General features: G+C 40.8%; 1 protein-coding gene across 2 annotated transcripts; it reads left to right on the top strand.

The window, feature by feature from the left end:
* Positions 1 to 187: 187 nt before the first annotated feature.
* On the top strand, positions 188 to 13,555 carry slc34a2b (solute carrier family 34 member 2b). 2 transcript variants are annotated; one of them, XM_017711441.2, is made up of 13 exons: positions 188 to 276; positions 2,668 to 2,725; positions 3,531 to 3,677; positions 3,761 to 3,889; positions 4,320 to 4,463; positions 5,180 to 5,291; positions 5,481 to 5,676; positions 6,900 to 6,995; positions 7,673 to 7,793; positions 9,304 to 9,471; positions 10,530 to 10,646; positions 10,905 to 11,029; positions 12,127 to 13,555. In XM_017711441.2, exons 2-13 carry the CDS (start codon positions 2,671 to 2,673, stop codon positions 12,676 to 12,678), a joined length of 1,962 nt encoding a protein of 653 aa, XP_017566930.1. In that variant the 5' UTR covers positions 188 to 276; positions 2,668 to 2,670; the 3' UTR covers positions 12,679 to 13,555. The 2 variants fall into 2 exon arrangements, with proteins under 2 accessions (XP_017566930.1, XP_037397548.1); XM_037541651.1 differs by having other exon boundaries at positions 206 to 272.
* Positions 13,556 to 23,354: the final 9,799 nt, after the last annotated feature.

The raw sequence follows: 23,354 nt of genomic DNA, 5'->3' as shown, positions 1-23,354 counted from the left end.
CATGATGCGAACGCGCGGTTATCCGGAGCGGCCATCAGCTCATCATTACATGTGATTGATGTCCAAAGGCTTCTGAGATAACTGGCCTACATTCGGCCCACGAGCGCTGATCAGTGGCGATGCGCGTGGGATGCATCACCTTTGAGCAGTGACGTGTGCGCGCGCGCCCGCGTGCAAGGTGAGGGTGTATAAAAGGAGCTCCGCAGGTGGCTCCTCAGCTCAGGTGGACTCTTTGGTTTAAACTGCTCGACTTCAAGCTCCTGCACACAAAGGCAGGTGAGTGTGTTGTGTGTATACTCATTTCAGGGGTTTTCACCTTCTCTGGGTGTTTGGTTTGGTTATCTCGAGAAATGATAGAAAACTTCACAATATGGGCAAAATCCATACAAAAAGGCTCAGTTTTAACTCAGCAGTAAAAGACTAATATTAGAATAACTGCTCATACTTAAATAACTGTTCATACTTAAATAACTGCTCATACTTAAATAACTGTTCATACTTAAATAACTGCTCATACTTAAATAACTGTGCATACTTAAATAACTGTGCATACTTAAATTACTGTGCATACTTAAATAACTTCATACTTAAATTACTGTGCATACTTAAATAACTGTGCATACTTAAGTAACTGTTCATACTTAAATAACTGTTCATACTTAAATAACTGTGCATACTTAAATAACTGCTCATACTTAAATAACTGTGCATACTTAAATAACTGTGCATACTTAAGTAACTGTTCATACTTAAATAACTGTTCATACTTAAATAACTGTGCATACTTAAATTACTGTGCATACTTAAGTAACTGTGCATACTTAAATAACCGTTCATACTTAAATAACTGTTCATGCTTAAAATACTGTGCATACTTAAGTAACTGTTCATACTTAAATAACCGTTCATACTTAAATTACTGTGCATACTTAAGTAACTGTTCATACTTAAATAACTGTTCATACTTAAATTACTGTGCATACTTAAGTAACTGTTCATACTTAAATTACTGTGCATACTTAAGTAACTGTGCATACTTAAGTAACTGTGCATACTGAAGTATTATTTGCAGTTACAGTCGTGTGCAAAAGTGTGGGCACCCCCGGGTACCTGTTTTTATTCATTTTCTCAGTGAAGTTTGCACAGCGACTTTTACAGAGAACGTGCTTTGTTTTTGCATGTTAAGGCACACTCACTGTTTATTTGCTGGGTTTAACACACCGGGGAAAAGATGAAGCATAGAACGTGGCCTGTGCAAAAGTCACGGCACCTTTTCCATTTAAAGTTTAATTGTTTTCCAGTGTGTTAAATACATAAAAAATGTAAAAAAAAAACAGAACTGTGCACTAAACATGCCATATTTCGGTTGCCTGTAGAGGAGGTTTTGACTCATTTACACTTAGAAAATCAATGAAATGTGTAATCTGATCAGGGACTGTTCAGACTTTTGCAGTGCCTGGTTCCCTGTGTTGTTCTAAGCCACTCACAGCATCTCAGTTTTTTCGTACTTTTTTACATTTTTATATATATTTTTTAAACAAGACATTCTTGATACATTTTTTATTAGATTTATGTTTGTTTGTGTTCATTTTAGTGTTATAAATGGCTTTTAATGGAAAGAAAATACATTATCCAGATAAGCGGTTTTCAGTTATTTGCTTTGGCGACTAAAACTTTTGCACCGTACAAATGTATTAGGAAAAAAAAAAAAGTTTAAAAGTGGACTTCTTGTTTTTAATGTACTTTAGTGTTTGGGATACATTTCATAATTAAATCTATCTCATTTTTTTATATCTTTATATAAAAGCATATTTGAAATATATGTTAAGTATAAAAATACCTGCTGTATTTCCCTTTTTTATTATTTCTAACTGTATTTTTTTATTAGACGTAGCGTCCAGGGATGATCTTTTGCTCTTTAAAGGATGAGATTTCCTTCGTGGCATCTGGCACAGAGGTGTCGTTAAGGCACTTGGCGGAGCGGTGCACAGTTTAAAAACCTCATCTGAGCTATAGAAGCCGTACACCGCTCCAGATAAGAGCTTGCAGAGGCAGACAGGTGTACGGTTAGGAGTCTAGCCCAAGGACGCTTATTGGTGCAGGGTGGTGTGATGAGTGTTGATAATCTACGCACGAATGCAGAAGGTTTGCCTCTAGTGCTGAGGACATCATGAGTCTGGCAGGGAGCAGTTCGGTCCATCACATGTGGAGGAATCATCATGGTGACAAGGTCTTATGAGGTCAAGTTCAGGAACATCATTCATCCCCTGCTGACTGATCAGTAGGTGGAGTGTGTCGGAGTGCAGGAGTAGATGAGGTCTGCTCAGGAAATACCCAAGTTTATTGGTTCAATATAAGCCATTAGCTCTGAATGGATCTGAAAGCAGAGGGAGGAGGTTCACAATGGCCAGACAGGTGCAGCTGCGATGGATTTCACTCGAGAGAAATCTTACTGGAGACAGAATTTAGGTTAAAAGTGGGATTAAAAAGAAAAGGCCTACGTTACCTTCACCCACCATTACACACACACAGCTGTAAAGCCTTCCAGATGTTCTCACTGTTTCTCATGGGTGTCTCTATTACAGTGTTACTTCAGATTAGGACTAGAAAAGCTGTGAAAAGCTGACGAACATTTCTCGTTTTCTCACCTTCTGCTGTCTTTCTCAGACGATGGCTCCGCGGCCAGAGCTCGGCAGTGACCCTGCAGTTTCTCCTCCAGACCTCGGTGAGTCCTTCTTTCTTCTCTCTTCCTTTTTCTTTCTTTTCTTCCCTCTTTCTTTCTTGCCTATTCTCTTTTCGTGATTTTCTTCCTTGCTTCCTTCCTCCCTTCCTTCTTTCTTTTTTCCCATTTCCTCCTTGCTTCCTCTCTTTTCCTCCCTCTTTCTTTCTTCCCTTCTTTTTTCACCCATTGCATTCTCCGTGTCCTTTATTTCTTCTCTCTTTCCTTCCATCTTTCCCCGTTTTCTGGCCTTTTTTTAGTCACTTCCATCATGTTTCCTGCTTTGTTTCCTTCTTTTTCGTTTTTCCTATTTTCTTTATTCCATCCCTCTGTTCTTCTTTCTCCACCTTTTCTGGTTCATTCTCATCTTCCTTTTTCCCTTATTTCATCCGTCTCTCCCCATCTTTCCCTCTTTTCTTGTCTTTCCCTTTTCTCGTTTCCTTCTTTCCTTCTTCTCTTCCTCCTTTCTCTCTACTAGCTAACTGTCCCTTTTCCACTCGATCATTCTTTTCTTCCCTTATTTCTTTTTCTGTCTTTTGTCTGCTTCTCCATCTTTCTTTCTTTCTGTCTTTGTTCCCTCAGTTCATTCATTCCTTTTTGCTTCCCTCTTTCCTCCTTTTCTTGCCCTCCATCCTCGCCTTTGTCTATCATTTCCATCACGTTTCATTCTTCTACTTCTGCTCTTCTTCTTTTCTTCTCCTTCTCTTCCATCTTTCTCTCTATCCTTCCCTCTTCTTTTCTTTATAGTATTCTGTTCTTTCCTTTCCACACCTTTACAGCTCATGTTGTTTCTCTCGTGGTTGTTTTACAGACGGTAAAGACACTAAAGACACTCTGTCTAAGGACGCGATCGTGTTGCCTGCGTATTCCACTGTGGCCCTGGTTGACCCAGAGCCGGACAACGCTATTGACCCATGGCAGCTTCCAGAGCTGCAGGACACGGGCGTGAAATGGTCAGGTGAGTGGAGTTCAGGAGACACTCTGGGAATAAGTGAACTGAGTGCACTCAGAATGCTCAATGTCTCGTTTGCATCCATGCAGAACTGGACACGAAGGGCAAAATTCTTCGAGTGTTCATCTCGGTGGCCAAGGGCATGCTCCTGCTGGGGTTCCTGTACATGTTCGTCTGCTCTCTGGACATCCTGAGCTCTGCCTTTCAGCTAGTGGGAGGTACGTTCAGTAACGACTGAGAGCTACGAGTGCAAAAATGAACTATGATCAAATTGACATTGATAACTTTGACTTTGAACTTGATCCTTAAAACCTCAGGCTTATTATTCACAGTAAACACTCCACATAGCATCTCCTAACTATGTTATGTAATTCTGAGAGCGAGGAATTGACATGTGGCCCTGCTAATGTCGAGTTTTTAGCACTAACAATGCAAAGGTTGAAACAATAAAACCACATTTTCCAAAGATAACATACAACTTGCTGTAAAACATGATGCTATTTATGATGGTACTCCACTCTTCCCAAGGCCTGTAGTTAATGTGTAGACTCCTTGCAACGCCCTTATCTATACCTTGTTTGAACGTAAAGAGAGATATTCCTGGCACAGGTGACGTGAGGTTCGCTGAATGTGTGTTGTTTTTCACAGGGAAGGCAGCTGGAGATATCTTTCAGGACAATGTGGTGCTGTCTAACCCCATAGCAGGGCTGGTCATCGGAGTGCTGGTCACTGTGCTGGTTCAGAGTTCCAGCACTTCTTCATCAATCGTAGTCAGCATGGTGTCTTCCGGACGTAAGTGCACCTGAATGTAGTGAATATATAAACTACTGTTTAAAAGATTGAACAGTTTAATCATTTTGATTTTATGTGCAATTCTAACTTCATATTAAAGGTATACACACAGAGTAGATTTCAATATCATAAACCAATATCATAGAGTCCAGAAAAAGGTGTAGTTGTAGGTGTAGTTGTTCTGTTTAATATGAAGTTTTTACTGTGAAGAAGTTATTAAATAGTGATTAGTATAGTATGATTACAGGTTAATAATACTGTAATTACCTATTAATAATAATGTGTGGTTAAATCTGTCTCAAGATTTGAGTTATTTTATATATTACTTTCAATGCAAGTCAATGGAACCAGACTTTTTTCCAAGTCATTTTTGCCCATTTATTTTGGCCCATCCTTCATGAACTGTGCACACAATATAAAAGCCAACATGCATTTTCAAATAATGTCAACTGAAAATCAACAAAAATTGACACACAAGGTTTTGTTCCCGAGAACAGCGATGTATATTTATATAGAGGTCCTCACCTACATATAGAGCCAATATCCCAGACCTAGATTGGGCCTAAGTGTAGACAAATGGTTTTTTATGGTGGTGAAACATTACATCTTGCATTTTGGTCCAGGACTAGGCCTTAAACCATATTTACAAAACCAGCCCATACGTTTTGAATCGTCTACCATTCACACAGTAACTGAGTGCTGGTTGTGCTCCACAGTGCTGGAGGTGCAGTCAGCAGTGCCAGTCATCATGGGCGCCAACATCGGCACCTCCGTCACCAACACCATCGTGGCCGTCATGCAGGCCGGAGACCGCAACGAGTTCCGCAGGTAAGCCATACAAATTTTGTGAGATCTGATGGAATCAAAATTCCCTTGGATGGACAAGTAGATCTACTTGTAATACGTTCTACATACATCATTAAGGCACATACATCTAGCAAGTTCCATATCGGCTTTTTTAATATCGTCTCATATCATTATCATTAACCAACCCATTATTGTGCCTCTGTCTTGCAGGGCCTTTGCTGGCGCCACTGTGCATGACTTTTTTAACTGGCTGTCTGTGCTGGTACTTCTTCCTCTGGAGGCGGCCACAGGCGTCCTGTACAAGCTCACCAAACTCGTCATTGACTCCTTCCACATCCAAACGGGCCAGGATGCCCCAGACCTCCTCAAAGTCATCACTCAACCACTCACCAAGAACGTCATTGAGGTGAGGGCCCAAACCCACCAAACAGCTCCAAATACAATTGTTCGTTTTCTCTACTGATTTCCTCTTCAGGCCACTTAGCTGCACAGGTAGAGAGAGAATTCCAGCTAAAGTAAAAGTATTACTCAGGTACTCTTATGCAAGTTAATATTCGCCTTACAAAAACATGGTTTCTCAAGTCCTCACTGGGTTTTATTGACAAGCTGAGCCGGCCATTAACACCAGCTTGCATTAGCTAAATTAGCAAGCAAACAGGCACTCACAATAGAACACACAGGCCTATATGCTACAGCTTTAGTTTTCTCAAGAAGTTGGTTTGGTTGTTAATTGGCATTAAATGTAGCTATTTAGCTAAGATTAGCAATCCAGCTAATTGCTTCCTCAGCTGCTAGTTACATTATGTGAACATTTCTTTGTGAATAGGCCAAAATTACTTTTTTAAGTTACCAAGACTTTCTAAATTTTGCTTTTTTGGTTTAAAACTGGCGCTGCCATGCTAAGACTGCTAACAAACTCTTGTACCTAAACACCTGGTGTCATTTTAATAGTCACACTGTAGCCTGAATCACATCTGGGTAACGTTCATAAAGACCTGTTTGATTTGAAGGAAGTTGAGAGAAGTTTCAGGGATGTTTTTCACAGAACAGATTTGGGTGACTATTGGTGTCTAGTGGTTGATAGCTACATTAGCCTTGTAGCTCAAGCATGTAATTTAAGATGCAAAATGTGTCTCAACTGATCAACGACATCTGCTGTAAGTGGAAAATTGTGTAAATTCGCCTTTCTACCAAACTGTTCCTATAAGAAAGTTCATTTCTATGAAGTTGCCGGGTTTGGAGATAAAATTCTGTCATGACAGCAAAACAGTAGGACACATACTGATAGCCTCAGTGTCTCGCTGGCCCTCAACCACATACAGTGACTCATTAGAATGGACTGGTTGGAATGTGGTCCCTGTTCGAGAGTTTGATACACTTATTCTGTTTTTGAGTATACGCTGCTGTCCTTGATTCACTGAAACTGCTCACAAGCTCTGAAATGTTGTTTTTTCGACAGTTGACTGTGCACACGGAAATCAAGTCATGAGCATGAGCAGAATTAGTAGCTGACCTCACTCTATGTGTGATTCAGTCCTAGACTGTACACTACACAGTTTGAGTTTAAATAATAATTTTGTGCTGGAAATCTTGTCTCGTCACACATTCCTCTGGTCTCTCTCCTCACAGCTGGACAGCTCTGTAATCAGTGACATCGCTGTCGGTGACCTCAGTGCTCGGAACAAGAGTCTTATCAAAACATGGTGCAAAAAGGAGAAGATTACGGTAAGGAATGAGAATCTCAGCAAACCTGCTCTTCAAACATTCTGCTACTTCCTCATTTCCTCAAATTTTGGGAAAATATTTACAACCATAGTGAAAATCCGAGATAGGTATTCCACCTAATGGTTTCAATATCTTACTCTACATTTTTCCCTGTTAATATATAACAACCCTCAGTGAAAGTGTGAAAGCACTGCTTAGTATTGTGGTTCTAGCTGTGAGATAAAGCTATACAGATGGGTGAAAAATTGAAGGAAAAACTGACCTAAAGTGTCTCAGTAAGGTGCTGGGCCATGCCGAGCCACCAGAACAGCTTGGCATCGATTCTAGAACTGTACTGGAGTGACGCAACGACATTCTTCCATATCCATATGCTTGGCATTGGGCATGATGACCTTCATGTGTGGCTGCTCCAGAGAGTTCTATTTTATTAGCAATGCTTTTCTATGGTTATTATACCACACCGGTGTCAGAAGTGGGTGCACCTCAAAATACCTGGATTCACTCCAAAAAAAAGAGTCTGAATACTTTTGGACATGTATTGTAAAGTCTATAAATTTACTATACACAGTGAATAGTCTATACATTGTTTATGTGAGTTCACAATGTGCAAATATTGTTGATCTTGGCTCTAAGCATAGCAAACATGTGGTACTAACTTTCCTCCTTTGATGTTTCAGAGTCTGGTGAACATCACCGTGCCTGGGGAAGCTAACTGCACCATTGGTGCCCCCTGCTGGGTGGAGGGCAACGAGACATGGACGCAGGTGAACGTAACAGAAACCATCAACATAGCAAAATGTGAGTAACTCATATTTGATTTTTAGGTTTTTTGCAACAGGTCTAGATCAGCTGAGGTGCAGTCTGTCATTATAGCTTCACAAAAAGCAGATCCTCACCTTCTCCACAGACACCAACCCTTAGACCACAACTCCAACCACCAGCCACTCGACTACGAGGACAATGCCTTTCTTTCATTGCTGTATGATTCAGCAAACGTAATCCCACCCCCAACCCCCCTCCACTCTAACTGCTCAATGGACCTATTCTTCTCTCTGGGATGGGCTACCTGGGGCCATCAAAACCAAACAAAGAGAAGCAGCTAATCGAGCAGGAAGGCTCACGGTCCAGGGTCGCATTTGGCTGATCAAAATGAAGGCACTCGGGTTTGATGGTGAAATTTCAGCCTGGTTATGGTTCAGTGGTCGTAGAAGGGCTTAAATGCATCCTGTGGCCTTTTAGCCAGGGAAGATTATGATTCACTGTTCATCAGAATTCAGCGCTCACGACTTCCTATACTGAACACTGTGAGAAGTAAACTGAAGCGCTTGTTTGTGTGCCACTTATCTGCCTGTGCTTGTTTTCACACTAATGTTTCTCAGCGAGCATAGCGCGCTGTAGTAAAACTGTAGTAAAAGCTTTCAACTCACACCTACATTCTGAAGAAAGTACCATCAATGTTCCATGTAGAAACTCTCAGAAATAAATGTACCAAAAAGGGTTCTCTGGAGTGATGCCAAAGAAGAACCTTTGAATGAGATGAGTGTGAAGAACTATTTAAGACCTCTTAAAAAGTCACGACACCTGTCGCCAAACTTTCATGACATGTTTCTACTACTTTTATAAAGGGTTTATGAATGGTTCAAAATGAGTTATTCCAGCTCAAAACACCTTAAACATTATTAATAAACAGTTATAACACATTAATAAAAGGACAAAAGTTACCTGTTATATCTGATGAATGTGAGAATCTGATGAAGCTGACAGGTCTGATGCTGACTGATAGAAAAGACAAAGCAATATAAGTAACCAGCAAGAACTGAGGTTTGCCAGTGTAAGTAAATGTGGACACTGATGCCGTTTTTATGTGTCGTTACTGTTTAATAAGGGTTTTCAGGTGTTTATGACCTAATTAATAATCATTCATTAACCTTTTATAAAGGTATTCTAAAGTGATACTCTGGTTTCAATAACCTAGGAATAGGCAGAATGCATTATGGTCTATGTAGATGCTGAACAGTAAGTCTTAGGACATAATAAGCCTCATCTTTTAAGGGGTTAAAGACCCCCTGCATAATGTGAAGCTGCTTTATCAATTAAACGTCAAGGAAAGAACCATTTAATTGGCAGAATATGTGGGCCAATACTAAGCCACAACAACAACCTCTAAACCGAATGTTTGCTGACTTCATTGTGCACCCAGACTGACTAGCATTAGCTGACCAATCCAAGTGGCCATATTTGCTTCCTTTACATTGCTTTAACATGTAATTGATGTTTATCCCTCTTTTCTTTCTCGCTCTCATTCCAGGTAAGCATCTGTTTGTGAATGCGAACCTTCCAGACCTGGCAGTTGGGCTGATTCTGCTGGCTCTGTCGCTGCTGGTGCTGTGTACCTGCCTCATTCTCATCGTAAAGCTGCTCAACTCCATGCTCAAGGGCCAGGTGGCCGTGGTCATCAAGAAGGTGCTCAACACAGGTGAGCCAACACCTGCCGCCACACTGTAGGAAATGAAAAGTCACCATCAAGCTGTCCTCAAGTATAAAATGAGTAACCAGAATTGATTAGTCTTCTGGGAAAGTAAACAAATGCCATAATCCATGGACGTTTAATGTTAAACCACGCAATGGAATCTGTTCAGCTACCGCATTCATTCAGTAAACAGTCATTTCAATGATCCCTCTTGCTCTTCTTTGTCAGAGCACATTGTGCTTTTGAACTTAGGGCTATCATTAGCAATGGCTGGCTTCAAAGAAATGATTGAAGTGGTGCGATTTCAGGCCTACCATCATTATTTCCACTATCGCTAGGTCCTGTTATATGATAGTCAGTGCAGGTTCCCCCATCCTGCTGTCTGATGAGCTAAACAGGTACACAAACGTTCAGCCTGTTGCTCGCTCTGTGTCTGAGCACTCATATGTGCGCACCCCTCAGGTGACAGAGAGAGCCTAGGTACACTACACGTTCTCCAGAGTTCTGGAGATGCAAATGAAAGTGATGGTTTTGGATTAGAAGCAGCTGCACCAGGTTCATTCTCCTTCTCCATTGACTAGTGGGAAACTCTTTCAAACTGCTGCTTGGTGCTGCCTCTAGAGGCGGGCGATATGATGATCCGGGATAGTTATCATGATAAATGATGTCATGATAAGCTTTTCTAAGCATATCGTGGCTATTGTTGGTACTTAACATGCGTATAAGATCCTAAAACATAATTATTAATAATATTACAACTCAAACTGGCTGAAATAGTCTAAATTGTGTAATGAAAGGTTTAACCACTGAAGTGGTGAATCTCTTTAATGTTTTCTTTTTGTCTGTTTAAACCTCACAACGCAAACTATCTTGATGTTATACTTCCAGCATGTTGCCCACCATCTGAACTTACTTATAAAGCACGGTCATCTCTACACAGTATATACCACATCCTATTGATCATGATGCTACAGTATTTTTTGGGAAGTGTAGCATTGCGTCATATTAGAGGCCTACGGTTATGTTGTTTTCACTGAGTAACATCATTGGATTCCTCTTTGCAGATTTCCCCTTTCCATTCAGCTGGGTCACGGGCTACCTCGCTATCTTGGTGGGAGCGGGAATGACGTTCATCGTGCAAAGCAGCTCCGTCTTCACCTCCGCCATTACGCCACTTGTTGGTTAGTGCGAGCTAAGGCTCTTTATTCAGAGCTACATGTTATGACTGTACTGCAAATTAAGCCAGACAAGGCCAGACTGTCATATCTTTATACACTACTGTACTGTATATATATACAAATCTGTATAACTAAGGTCATCATGTGTATTTCAGCTTTTCCCAGTGCCAGTGTCTTGTAATATGTGTGACTTTTCAATATCTCATTCTTGCACTGTCTGTTTTGTTCAGGATTTGATGTCTATTTCGTGTCTCTGTCCAGGTATTGGTGTTATTAGCATTGAGCGAGCCTATCCTCTCACACTTGGCTCCAACATTGGGACAACAACGACTGCTATTCTTGCTGCTATGGCCAGCCCTGGAGAAAAACTGGCCAACTCACTGCAGGTTGGTACCCTGATCTTATTACATTAATTAAAGTGACTCGCATTCTTCCTTATAGAAGTAGTGCTTCTAAAACAATAGTGTACACAGCATGCTGCGTTTCTCCTTTACTAGTCCTACTTCATTAAAGGGATGCCATTTGAAGCTACTGGTGCACGTTTGGATGAGCTTTACTGAATGTTGACAGAAATCCCATTTAACTTAATGAGAAACCAAACTTTGCCAACTTTAAAGTGCTTTATTCATTTGTTTTATTCTGTATGCATTTTGTAAGAGTGTGCAAGGTGAGAATAGGCCAGTTAGGATAGAACAGGTGTTGTCTTATGCCATGTCATCTTTTCTTACGACAGCAAGCAACACTGTTTAAATTATAATTCTAGATAGACTTTGTGGTGTAGGCTAATGTTAACATAGCTAAATCCGAAATCCCAACGACTAGCCAAGTTTTATGAGGTAAATGATGTCTACGTGCACTTGCACTGTATCTGAATGTTGTAACTGCATCTATAGCAAAATAATATAGCATAATTATACATGAGCCATTGTGCTAAATAGCTACTTTCAATGTAGCACTTTATTTGAGTCATGTTATTTAAGCAGAGGTTTTTTGTGCCAATCAAAGCACATAATGTTAACGTTGCATCTTATGTGGCAGATATTAAGTACTGAAAATGTGCAATGATTTAACCCCTTATACTCTCAGCCTTATTACATACTGCGGCTTATTACTCAGTAAGTTCATAGGCTACAAAGCAAACTGGCTGAGTTATTGTTAGGTTATAGAAGTGTTTAATAAAACTTTGGACCCACCAGTGGGTCTTGGCCATTAAAGGGGTTAAGAAAGGCAAATAAAATCAGCCAAAATTTGTCCATCGTCCAGTTTGGCGGCAAAGAAATCAGACACTTTGGTGATTTTGATAAAAGCTACAGTTTTTTTCATTAAGCTGAATGGGATTCTTGCCAGATGGTCCAGCCTCACAGCAGAAAAAGAACATTTGTGGGCGGAGGCTGGACAGCTCAATTGAGCTCTGGCAGGATATACTGTATTTGCAGTCCTCATTGGTATTGACAGGCCCCTGATGGGTGTCATCTCCTTTCAGATCTCACTGTGTCACTTCTTCTTCAACATCTTTGGCATCATCCTGTGGTACCCCATCCCCATCACCCGTGTGCCCATCCGGCTGGCCAAAGCGCTGGGTGACCGCACGGCCAAGTACCGCTGGTTCGCCATAGTCTACCTGATCCTGTGCTTCTTCGTGCTGCCCGTGTTGGTGCTGGGGCTGTCCCTCGCCGGCTGGCAGGTTCTGGTGGGGGTTGGGGTGCCTGTGTTGACTGTGGTGGTCTTCGTGGTGGTGGTCAACATTATGCAGTCCCGCTGCTCGCACTGCCTTTGTCCTGCCCTCCGCAGCTGGGACTTCCTGCCCAAGCCTCTGCACTCGCTCAAGCCGTGGGACCGCATAGTCACCAAGGTCCTGGGCTTCTGCGGGGCGCGCTGCTGCTGCTGCTGCAAATGCTGTAAGAAGGGAGAGGTGGACGGCGAGAAAGAGGACGGGACAGAGATGAAGAAGGAGCTGGAGATGTACGACAACCCTGCGCTTTGCGTGGAAGATGAGAAGATCCAAATTCAGACGGTATCTGGAACACATTTGTAGCATGTAATATAGTATAAATATATAAAAAAGGCTCATTATGTAGTATAATTTAATGTCGTGCTGAAGGGGACTTGAAGGAAGTTGGCTAATCTGTTTGAGCTGCTTTCGTCTTCAACGTCCATGGTATTACGCTGTGGTAGCCAGATGGTTCCTCCTGGCCTGATAGGAGAACCTATGGTGGCCCAAAAGGGACTTTTTGATCTAGAGAATATGCTGTAAACAAAATCTATCTGCAGCAATTTGAGATCCCATTGAAAAAGTGTTGCATGTAGCTTTACTTGGACTTCATTCTCTTCATACTCATCATACCTCTGTTCTTTGTCTGCTCTAACACCCCAGTTTCCACTTACTGACCAATTATTAGGCTCTTTAAGAGCTGTAGCAACATATATACTGGGTCAGTTACTTTAAAGGGATATATCTATTCGGAGAACGCTCTGGTTCTGTTTCTAAGCTTTATTTTGAGAGGGTTATTATACAGTTACACAAAGCACCTGCAAAACTGTTATTGACGCCAAAATCATGCTATTCTAGCCTTCTTAACACCAGTGTTTTTTATATTGTGTCTCCGTGTTAGATAGTGTCTATCTCAGTGATGTACGATGAATAATGAAAATGGAGACCGCCTTAATTATTTAAAGAGTTTATATTTTTGGAATATTTGTAAAGAATGAAATTTGCAAACTCTTAAATGCACAGATTTTTAAGCAGTGTGTGACGTATTGTAAGGTATTTGCATTATTTTTATGAAACGTGTTTCTAAAGACTTGTGACCTCTGGACAAGGCTCACTGTAGACTGTCTGTATGTACTGTATATAAAGATTTTACAGCAGTCTGAACTGTAAAGTAAAGCATGTAAATAAATATTTAAAACAAGCTGGTGTTTGTGGTGTGGTTCTGTAAGGGTTGGAGTGTGTAGGTGTGGATGGGAGTTCAACCAGTCATAATTGAACATACACTGAATGGTCACTTCAATGAGTTCATCTCCTTGATTTTACACTCATTTTCCATTTTTTTAGCCTCACATAACAAACATGTGCACTTTGGAGTTCTACAGTTACAGACTGTAGTCCATCTGTTTCTCTGATACTTTGTTAGCCCCCTTTTACCCTGTTCTTCAGTGGTCAGGACCCCCACAGGACCACCACAGAGCAGGTATTATTTGGGTGGTGGATCATTCTCAGCACTGCAGTAACACTGACGTGGTGGTGGTGTGTTAGTGTGTGGTGTGCTGGTATGAGTGGATCAGACACAGCAGTGCTGCTGGAGTTTTTAAACACTGTCCACTCTATTAGACACTCTTGTCGGTCCACCTTCTAGATGTAAAGTCAGAGACAGTAGCTCATCTGCTGCTGCACAGTTTGTGTTCGTCATCCTCTAGTCCTTCATCAGTGGTCACAGGACGCTGCCCACAGGACACTGTTGGCTGGATATTTTTGGTTGGTGGACGATTCTCAGTCCAGCAGTGACACTGAGATGTTCAAAAATTCCAGCAGCACTGCTGTGTCTGATCCACTCGTACCAGCACAACACACACCAACACACCACCACCATGTCAGTGTCACTGGAGTGCTGAGAATGATCCACCACCCAAATAGTACCAGCTCTATGAGGGTCCTGTGGGGGTCCTCTGGGGGTCCTGACCACTGAAGAACAAGGTGAAAGGGGGCTAACAAAGTCTGTAATTGTAGAACTACAAAGAGCACCTACATGATAAGTGGTGCTGATAAAATGGACAAAGCTTGTACAAGGAGGTGGACTTGAAGTGGCCAGCCAGTGGAAATTTGCAACAGCACACATTAAGCTTAGTTTAATTTAGTGTGTTTATGTTATCAGGGACCATAACAACAAAACAGGTGCCACAATCTCAAATAAGAAAAGATGTTTCGTGCCAAAATTGATGCTAATTCCTGCAGTCCCTGGCCAGATAAACATTGATTAATACACAAGAAGTGCAATACACATATTGCAATAGCAATACATAATACAACAATCTAAATTATAAACATGTTAATAAATCTAAAGTTTAAACCACTCTCCCTTCTTTACCCCCTCCCCCAAAATACTGGCTATTCTATCCTTCATCCATGGGTGTATTTCGAATTAAAGTGCAGGAAGAACCATTCTAGCGTAAGACAGCAATGCTGCTGATACATCACTGGTGAGAAACAGGGTGGGGAAATCTTTGTAATGGATTGGATTACATGGAACAGGCTTTGGGAGGCGCTGCAAGTGTTTGCCACATGACTAAAGGTAGATACAGTCATAAAAACCCAGCCCACTGTCAGAGTATATGACCCTAAGGCTTCTCATGGTTAGCCAACATGACGACCAGTGTTGAAAACGTGAGATCCTCCATCCATAATAACAGATTTGGAAGATTTTTTGTCCTCGGTCATCCTTCAGTCATCAAACCCCCCACACTACAAGATTTTCCCAGAACAAAACACCCCTCACATTCAGATCCTGCTCATGAACCAAGAAGCCCGTTTCAGAACAAAGAGGACCACAGCAAGGCACAGACTGCTATGTCAGCATTTTGTAGTGAAGAGTTATAAAGATAAAAGAATCTTCTAATTGGTTTTCACAATGTTGATAAGTATAAAATAAATTCTATCACGCGTTGCAATAAAACCAGTGTGAGAACATCACCGTTAGCTTAGCGCCAACACAGCAAACTCCATGGAGGCGCTAGCACAAATTAGCATCATCATGGCTGTGGTAGTAGGACGTATAAGGTCAAAGCCAAGACTTTGGCCTTTATTAGCCTTTCCTGTCAGTGCTTTTCTCTGCATTTCTCAACATGATTAATATATGAAGGTTACCACACTCATCTTACTAATAATGTAACACCTTATCATGAGCTAACTGAAGCTCGGTGCTGACTTACATTCCCCTTTGACATTTGCCGGCTTTATGAGGAGCCTATCAACGGATATCTGATGACCCTGTGAGTGTTTCTTGTGCCAGAGAAGAACTTTGTCCTGATGAAGGACACGAAGGGAAAGTTTTAAGACGGGCAGATTCTGTAAATGCCCTTACCTACTGTTATTTACTAAGGAACTGCTCATTAAGAGTGCTGCTAACAGCAGGACAGTGAAATTAGCCTCTGTCTAGTGTGAAATTAAGGCACCTGAGTTCATTTGTGGCAAAGCTGACAAAAGAACCCGAGAGAAGATCTACCATTGACTACTGGCAGTGGCAAACTGTGGAAAACAGTAATGCTAATTTGTGCTAGCACCCCTATAAGACTATAGCAGCATGTTAGCGCTAAGCTAGCAGTGATTCCCATCTACATTTTTGGCTGTTCTAGATTAAACACAGCCATTTGAAGCTTGGGAAAGAGACGGCATGCTTTATTTGAAACTTGTGACAGATATATTAACATATCGCTGTTGTCGGAAGAAAACCTTGTATCTCCAAAATTAAAACTTTACAGGAGAAAGAGAAAACCTACTGTAGTTTTAATGCAAGTCAATGGAACCAGACGTCTTTCCAAGTCATTTTTGGGCCGTTTCTTTTGCTCCGTTCATCATGAAATTTACACACAATGTAAAGGGCAACAGATTATTTGAAATTATGTCAAAAACTGAAAAATGACAAAGATGGAGATACGAGGTTTTCTTCCGACAGCAGTGATATATTTTGTTTCACAGTGACTAAGTGAAGTGTTTGGCATAGAGCTGCTACTGTTTTCCGTTTTTAACAGCTGATTTAAACTGGCCAGAGAACTTGTAGAGAGGAGACCTACCGCTCTGCAATGTCATCCGGTTTTCTCAAACGCTAGAGGACACGCCCAAACAAGTCCAAATTGAATGGGTTGATGCAGCATTTAAGCAAAATTATAGTTTATAAATGATTAAACATTTTAAATGTTAAAGAATATAATCATTTCCTGAGCACAAAACAGCATAAAACATTTAAACACTGCTGTTATACTTTTAAGAGCTTGTAAAGTCAAGTTTCAGGAGTTTAACATTCTTCTCTTCTAATACATTCTTCTACTTTTAAAAATGAAAGAAACGCTCTGGACGAGTGGTTAGAAACTATTTTAACTTTTAATTTTTAGCCGTTGAGCACCATTTACTCCCATTCGTTGAGGACTCCCTCGCGAGTGCCCTCTGCTATTTGCAGTATATATAACGGCAGGAATAGGAAGTGGCCAGGCTCCTCATTAAACAGCTCTGGTCTAGCCACCACTTGCACTCAAAGTTCTTGGTGTATCTAGGACCTAACCAATGGAAGAGCTCACTTGGCTGTATCTATCTAGATACCAATCCTGATTGGGTCATTTTCTGTTTCAAGAATTTTTTTTTGTTTGTTTCTAACTGAAGCTAAATTAAACATAATGAAAAAAAAAGAGTGAAAAGAGTTGCCTAAGAGTTTGAATACATGACTGTGTTAAATAAAAATGATAAACATTTACTCTTTTAATTTATGAAAATGAAACATTAGCCCTTCCCTAAAGGCCTAGAAGGCCCTAAAGGTGACCAATCTTGGCCGACTACCACTGTGCAGCCTTAAAAACTACTGCGATTAGTCAAGTATTGCAAAATCACTATTACACCACAAATAAATCACTTAAAATGAAAGAAATAATAGTTTTGCTTCTACACAAAGTCAGCTTAAGCCTTTCTACATTGGATTTTGAACAATTAAGAAACCACTAAATTGCTTAGTTGACAGTTACTTTGTTTACTACATATTAATGAACTCTTATATTAGAAAGCTATAACGATGTAATCTAAAGGCAAATCATTTCAGTTGAGTGGCTGCATAGCACCACCACTACTGTGCAGGAATTTGCATGAATCAACTGATTTGGAAAATTAACCGTGCTGGAGGTCAGGTTTAATGGCAGCTTTGTTACTTTATTTGATTTGTCTTTATACTCACAACAAGGTCCTCTTTCTGCTGAGTCTGTAACTGCTACAGTAAAGCTCCTATGGCTTCTATCAGAGCTACAATCATAATCAAGTTCAGTTTTATTATCCATTTAATGATTTAGGGTCATAAACTCCAAGCTTCTGTTTCAGTGTATAGAGAGAGAGAGAGAGATAGAGAGATGCACTCAGTAGCATCTAAGCATACCGGCACTCTGTCCATCATTGCATACATACAGATATTTTCCAGCCTCAAAGCTAAGTTCACAATTCCCTCTCCACGCTAGTGAGGCATATCATAATAGTTTACCATCACATGTACTGTTGCATGGGTCATGACCCATGTTACCCGCGGGGTTATTCTGTGCAGCGGTGTCAATAAAATGTCACATTTCTGTTAGAAATACTGCATCTACTCTACTCGTTTCTTCTTAGTAAGAAATACAAAAATAGAAATGCATAGTCTTTAAAAAGGTGGTTCTCCAAGAGTTCTTTAGTAAAGACATTGGGCCTCATTCACCAATATCTTCCTAGGTTTTTTCTTAAATTTGTTCTTGGGAAAGATCCTACAGAAAGTCTACGTCAGATTCATGACGTGTTCTTAAACCGCAGAACTGTTGCTCTTGAGTGTGTGTAGGTTCTGCTCTTACCTAAAAACAAATTCCAAAGACAGTCAGATTCTTCGCAAGTGGGTTTTAAGGAGAAATTTCTTCTTAAAAACGGTTAAACCGCAAGAGACCCAGTGGTTCCATATAGAAACATAAACACTCAAAAACCACTTGCATGCTTACAGGGTTCTTTGCATGGTGAAATGGTTCTTCAGGTGGATAGACAGTGTGTTATAGGGTTAGGGTTTTATAGAGCACCAAAAAGGGTTCTTCTATTGGTATCATGTCAAGCTTGTAACAATGCTAGAGTCATAAACAACACCCCATCAATCCGAAGAACCACTTCAGGACAATTTAGGCATGCAGACAGTTCTTTGAGTGTTCATGGTTTTATTTAGAACCCTTGTCTTTTCTAAAGAACCCATGATGAACCATCTGTTTTTAAAAGTCCAGTCACTGTATACTATAATAGTGACCAGTGCTGTAACTACCAGGAGCACCCTGTGCCATGGGCCCCAGTATTGAGCTTACCTCTAACATCTTTACTGAACCATTTGCAGTACTGTGACAAGGTCTGAGAGAGAACCCTTCCTTTATTTAATGTTCAATCAAAACTGCCATTAAGTGCAAGTTATTAACCTCCAAGGAAAAGAAGTACAACAAAAACAGGAGCTTCTAACATTGAAGTTCAATAAATGACTCAAATGCAACTCCTAACATCCATACAAGACCAGGCAGACCACCAAAATGGTCAACACCAGACAGAGTGCTCAAGCTCCACTCTTGCTTCAGATCAGAAGAAAATCCACTGGTGTGTCTGTCCATTCAGCCAAGCAATGCTACATAATGGTTCTTCGAGGGTTCTATAGTAAAAAAAAAGTTTATCTAGAACGATAAACACTCAAAGAACCCCTTTGTTTTCTTGAAAAGGGTTCTATGTAGCACTGTACAGCTTGTACCAATAGAAGAACCCTTTTTGTTGCTGCATAGAACTCTTTTCAAAAAGGTTCTTTATAGAACCCTCTACAGCACATTCTCTATTAATCTGAAGAACCATTTCCCCATGCAAAGAACTCTTTTGTCATGCGAAGGGTTCCTTGAGTGTTCGCGGTTCTATATAGAACCATTTTATTTACTGAAGAACCCTTGAAGAACTACCTTTTTTAATTCATCAAGAAGCTGCTGGTGTTCACCCCAGAGTCCAGACCTCAACATCACTGAACGTGGTTTTGGACTACGTGGATCACGAGAAGCAGAAAGAGCAACTAAAAAATACTTAATGACCAATTTGACTGGAATTGACTGGTCTCTGACTTTTGCACAATGCTCAATATCACCACTTACTCATTCTACACACTTGACTCACTGGTAGCCATGATCACATTATACTTAGTATATTTCAACCTTTTGCCTTCATTAGAGCGCAAACATGGTTGCAGTCCAACAACAGCAAGCAAAAAGATAACACTGTCGTTTATTTACACTGAACTCCAGCTCTTCCAATGGAAATCTGCTCAGAATAGCTGAAGCATCATGATGAAGACTGAAGACTGAAGACTTTGGTTTTTAAAAGGTATGGCCGTCCTGGCTGGGACAATGTGAGATGCGTCAGAGCACTATCTCAAATATGAGTAATCATGATTTTAATAGCTCACCTATTACAGCACGCAGCAGACAGCTTTCTCCTTACAAACACTCAACACGGTGCACTGGGTTCAAATCCTGCCATATCTGTTTCTGTCAGCGCTGTCTTCTGGTCTTAAAAGTAAAAGTTGTTTTCCGTGCCTGCGGACAAAAGTGCCTCATCATCAGTACGCTGTCATTTGTGGAGATGTTTTATCTCCCACGTCTAATGTATTTACTAACCTCCAAACACATTTAGGCTCATTTGAAGTGTTTGTGAGGTCTGGATTGAGGAGCAGTGCTTTTGTTCCTCTGAGCTGTTATTCTACTTTATTTTGATCGAGGAACTGATCTGACTCTAAACTGCACTTTGCCACATGGATTTTGTTTTTTAGTTGTTTTTTTTTAGTTCATGATATGATCTTTTTCTTTTTTTTTGCAAAATTTGAGGGTTCAGATTTGCTCAGCACTAAATGATGTGACATACTCTACAAAAAGTTTCCAAGAGGATCTTTCAGAGGTTATTTAGAGTGTACCAGAAGAACCCTTAAAAAGTGGCTCCGGGAACCTTTTTTTTTTTTGCTTTCTTTTTTTTTTTGCAGTTCTTTGAGCCACTGAAAAACTTTCCCTGATTAAAACGTGACAAGTGGTCGCAAAAGAATAAAACGTGTTACATTCACATTGCCACAATTTAATCATAAACCTTTTTTTTTAAGTGAAATGTCACCGTCACGTTTACTTTGGATGCCTAAGTAATACAGAAAAGTAAGCACATTCATTTCTATTAATAAATAAATAAACAAAAAAAACAAAAACAATATCTAATCACAGGGCACGGTACTGTAACAGTAGTTTTCAGACTGGGGAAGTGGAACCCTGGGGGCTACAGGGGAGTGCCAAGGGGGTCACAAATAACCTCAGAAGTTTATTAACCCCTTAAAATCCTAGGCTAATTACATACTAATCATTATATACTTATTCAGTAACTACATGGACTTCAATGCACACTGATCTATGCTGAGCTACTCTGAGATTAAGGCAGTGAGTATTAAAACTCTGCTTTTATGAAACATCATTGAAATTGAATACATCACAATCGCATCACTTCCTGAGTTACCTCATGTAACAGGGATGTATGCAGATCGGATACAGCTGCAGAGCAAGCAGGCAAAATGAATGACATTCCAGGAAGACACTAGAAAAAATAAAATAATAAAATAGAAGTTACAACAACTGGAACAACTGACATCCGCAAAGGCCGTGTGTAGGATGTGCAGAGTTTACGGCAGACTCTCGGGTGAATGCTTCTCTTCACATAACAAGTTTGTTTTCAGATGACTGGCAAATCAGGCCATGCCATTAGCACTTGCCTTCTGCAAATTCAGCATAAAAACCCTCAAAATTGCTCAAGCATGAGCCTTCCTCGGTGACACTGTGTCTTTGGCTGCCTATTTTGAATTTTGTACACTTTGAGTGAATCATCAGGCCAAAATAATAAAAAAAAGGGCAGCGAATCTAAAGACGGCAGCGCGTTCCCATATAGGCCGGACAGCAACGAAGCAAAAGTTGTCTTGTTGTGCAAAGTTAAGACTTAGATTACTGTTATTGTCCTTGGATGAACCCCCTTCGTACAAAAATAGTACTTATACGTGTTTTTCTATGTCACCTCAAAGGTAAATTACACACGTTCATACAGATATGGTTACGGCCAAGACTCTGGGGAGGAAGACCGTGTTGTAAAGGCCTGGTGGTATTCTCTCTCTCTCTCTCTCTCTCTCTCTCTCTCTCTCTCTCTCTCTCTCTCTGTCTCGCTGTGTGTGAAAGACTCAAAAAAAAAAAAAAAAACAACAACCACAGCTTCTGAATAAAGTGACGTCAGACACCAGGCCATGAAGGCTGATGTATTCCCTTCCATGAACTTCCATGAATCGAGTCAGCACAGGTAGAGCACAACAACGTCTGTAGGCTGACAAAACAACAACAAAAACACAAGGCCTTATTATTAGGTGCCAGTGTTTGGACGGGGCTGAGGGCAACCCAAGTCTGAACTTTATTACAGTAAATGTAGCATTCTAAACACGAACAGCGCAATGATGTCACATCAACACCGCCGCGTAGCTGCTACATACAACCCCTGACAACACGACACAGTCAGACGAGTGTGCAGAAAACACTGTGACGTCTTACGTATGTAACAGCTATTTATATGTAATATAATGTCAATAAGTACACAGATATAAAATTTATAACACCCCATAAGATTGAACTGAATTGTAACCAGAACATTTTGATCAAAGCCATATTTGCTCAAACCACCGTATCGCTCTGCAAATCTAATCTAATACATCGAACAAGTAGTAAAGCGATATATTTTTAAGGCTTTACACTCTTTTGTGGTGTCACAGCAACCATTACGATAGCTGACTCTTCTACATAATGACACTCCGGGACAAATGCTCTGGGCGAAAATTGCAGACGCATTACTTTGTGCCAATAAACATTATGGGTGCATATTGATTTTATGCTGGTAGTAGAATTATACAATTCCTGGAGAGACAAAAAGGAAGAGTCAGCTTTCACCAGTAGATGGATGGATGGATGGTTGGATGGATGGGTGGATGGGCGGAGAGGTGGATGGGTGGGTGGACGGGTAGGTAGACAGATTTTTATTTTTAAGAGTTTTTTGGAAAAAAATAAAACTGGAAATTAGAAAAATATGAAATGCTCTAAACCTGCCTTTCGCCCAATGACGGCTGGGATAGGCTCAAGCAGCCCCCGCGACCCAGAAGGAGAAGTGGCTTAGAAGATGTGTGTGTATGTGTGTGTTTGAAATGTCCTGTCAATTTTGCGAGGCCCGCCTTTTTCAACAAAATTAACGAAATGTAATTTGGGTGCCAAAACTTTTGCACAAACCTGTATGTAAATGAACCATTTTTGGTCAAAGTGTATAACACATTTATATCATCACACCATGAATATAAAGTAGTGCGCTGTACTAATCAGTTCCTATTAATGGGTGGATTGATGAATTCATGGTGAAGTGATGACAGGGGTATGTGGGGGGGGCTGGGGGTTTGCATCTTAGATACAGGTTGGAAATAAACGCTGACCATTGCCCTAAAACATGGGTGTTCAATCCTGGTCCTGATGATCTACCACCCTTGAGACTTCAGATCCAGCACACATGGCTCTAACATTGAGATGCCTCTGAAGGCCTTTGTTACCCGGATCAGGTGTGCTAGATTAGAACTGGAGATAAGGTGGCAGATCTCCAGAACCAAGCCTGGGAACCCTCCAAAAATCCTTAATTAAGTGGAGGGGCACCCAATCTTGATCCTGGAGATCTACCAGCCTGCACAGTTTAGCTCCAACCCTAATATAGCACACCTGAACCAGGTAATCAAGGCCTTCAAGGGCATTTGAATATTAGGGCCAGGTGTGTTGAATCTGAAGTCTTCAGGGTAGTGGGCCTCCAGGACCAGGGTTGAGCTCCCCTGATTAAGTGCTCTTGATGCTCCCTCTGGTGGTTTGCTGGTCACTACACACAAGAAAACATGACTA

This window comes from Pygocentrus nattereri, chromosome 9 (assembly GCF_015220715.1).
Source record: "Pygocentrus nattereri isolate fPygNat1 chromosome 9, fPygNat1.pri, whole genome shotgun sequence".
In the NCBI taxonomy this organism is placed as follows: domain Eukaryota; kingdom Metazoa; phylum Chordata; class Actinopteri; order Characiformes; family Serrasalmidae; genus Pygocentrus; species Pygocentrus nattereri.
Note: the sequence above shows the minus strand (reverse complement) of the source record. Positions and strands in the feature narration are given on the sequence as shown.

Coding starts and splice junctions, on each gene's coding strand:
- slc34a2b (XM_017711441.2), top strand. CDS start 2,671: ATGGCTCCGCGGCCAGAGCTCGGCAGTGACCCTGCAGTTTCTCCTCCA. Junction 3,890..4,319: donor TGCCTTTCAGCTAGTGGGAG/GTACGTTCAGTA, acceptor TGTTTTTCACAG/GGAAGGCAGCTGGAGATATC. Junction 9,472..10,529: donor CAAGAAGGTGCTCAACACAG/GTGAGCCAACAC, acceptor TCCTCTTTGCAG/ATTTCCCCTTTCCATTCAGC.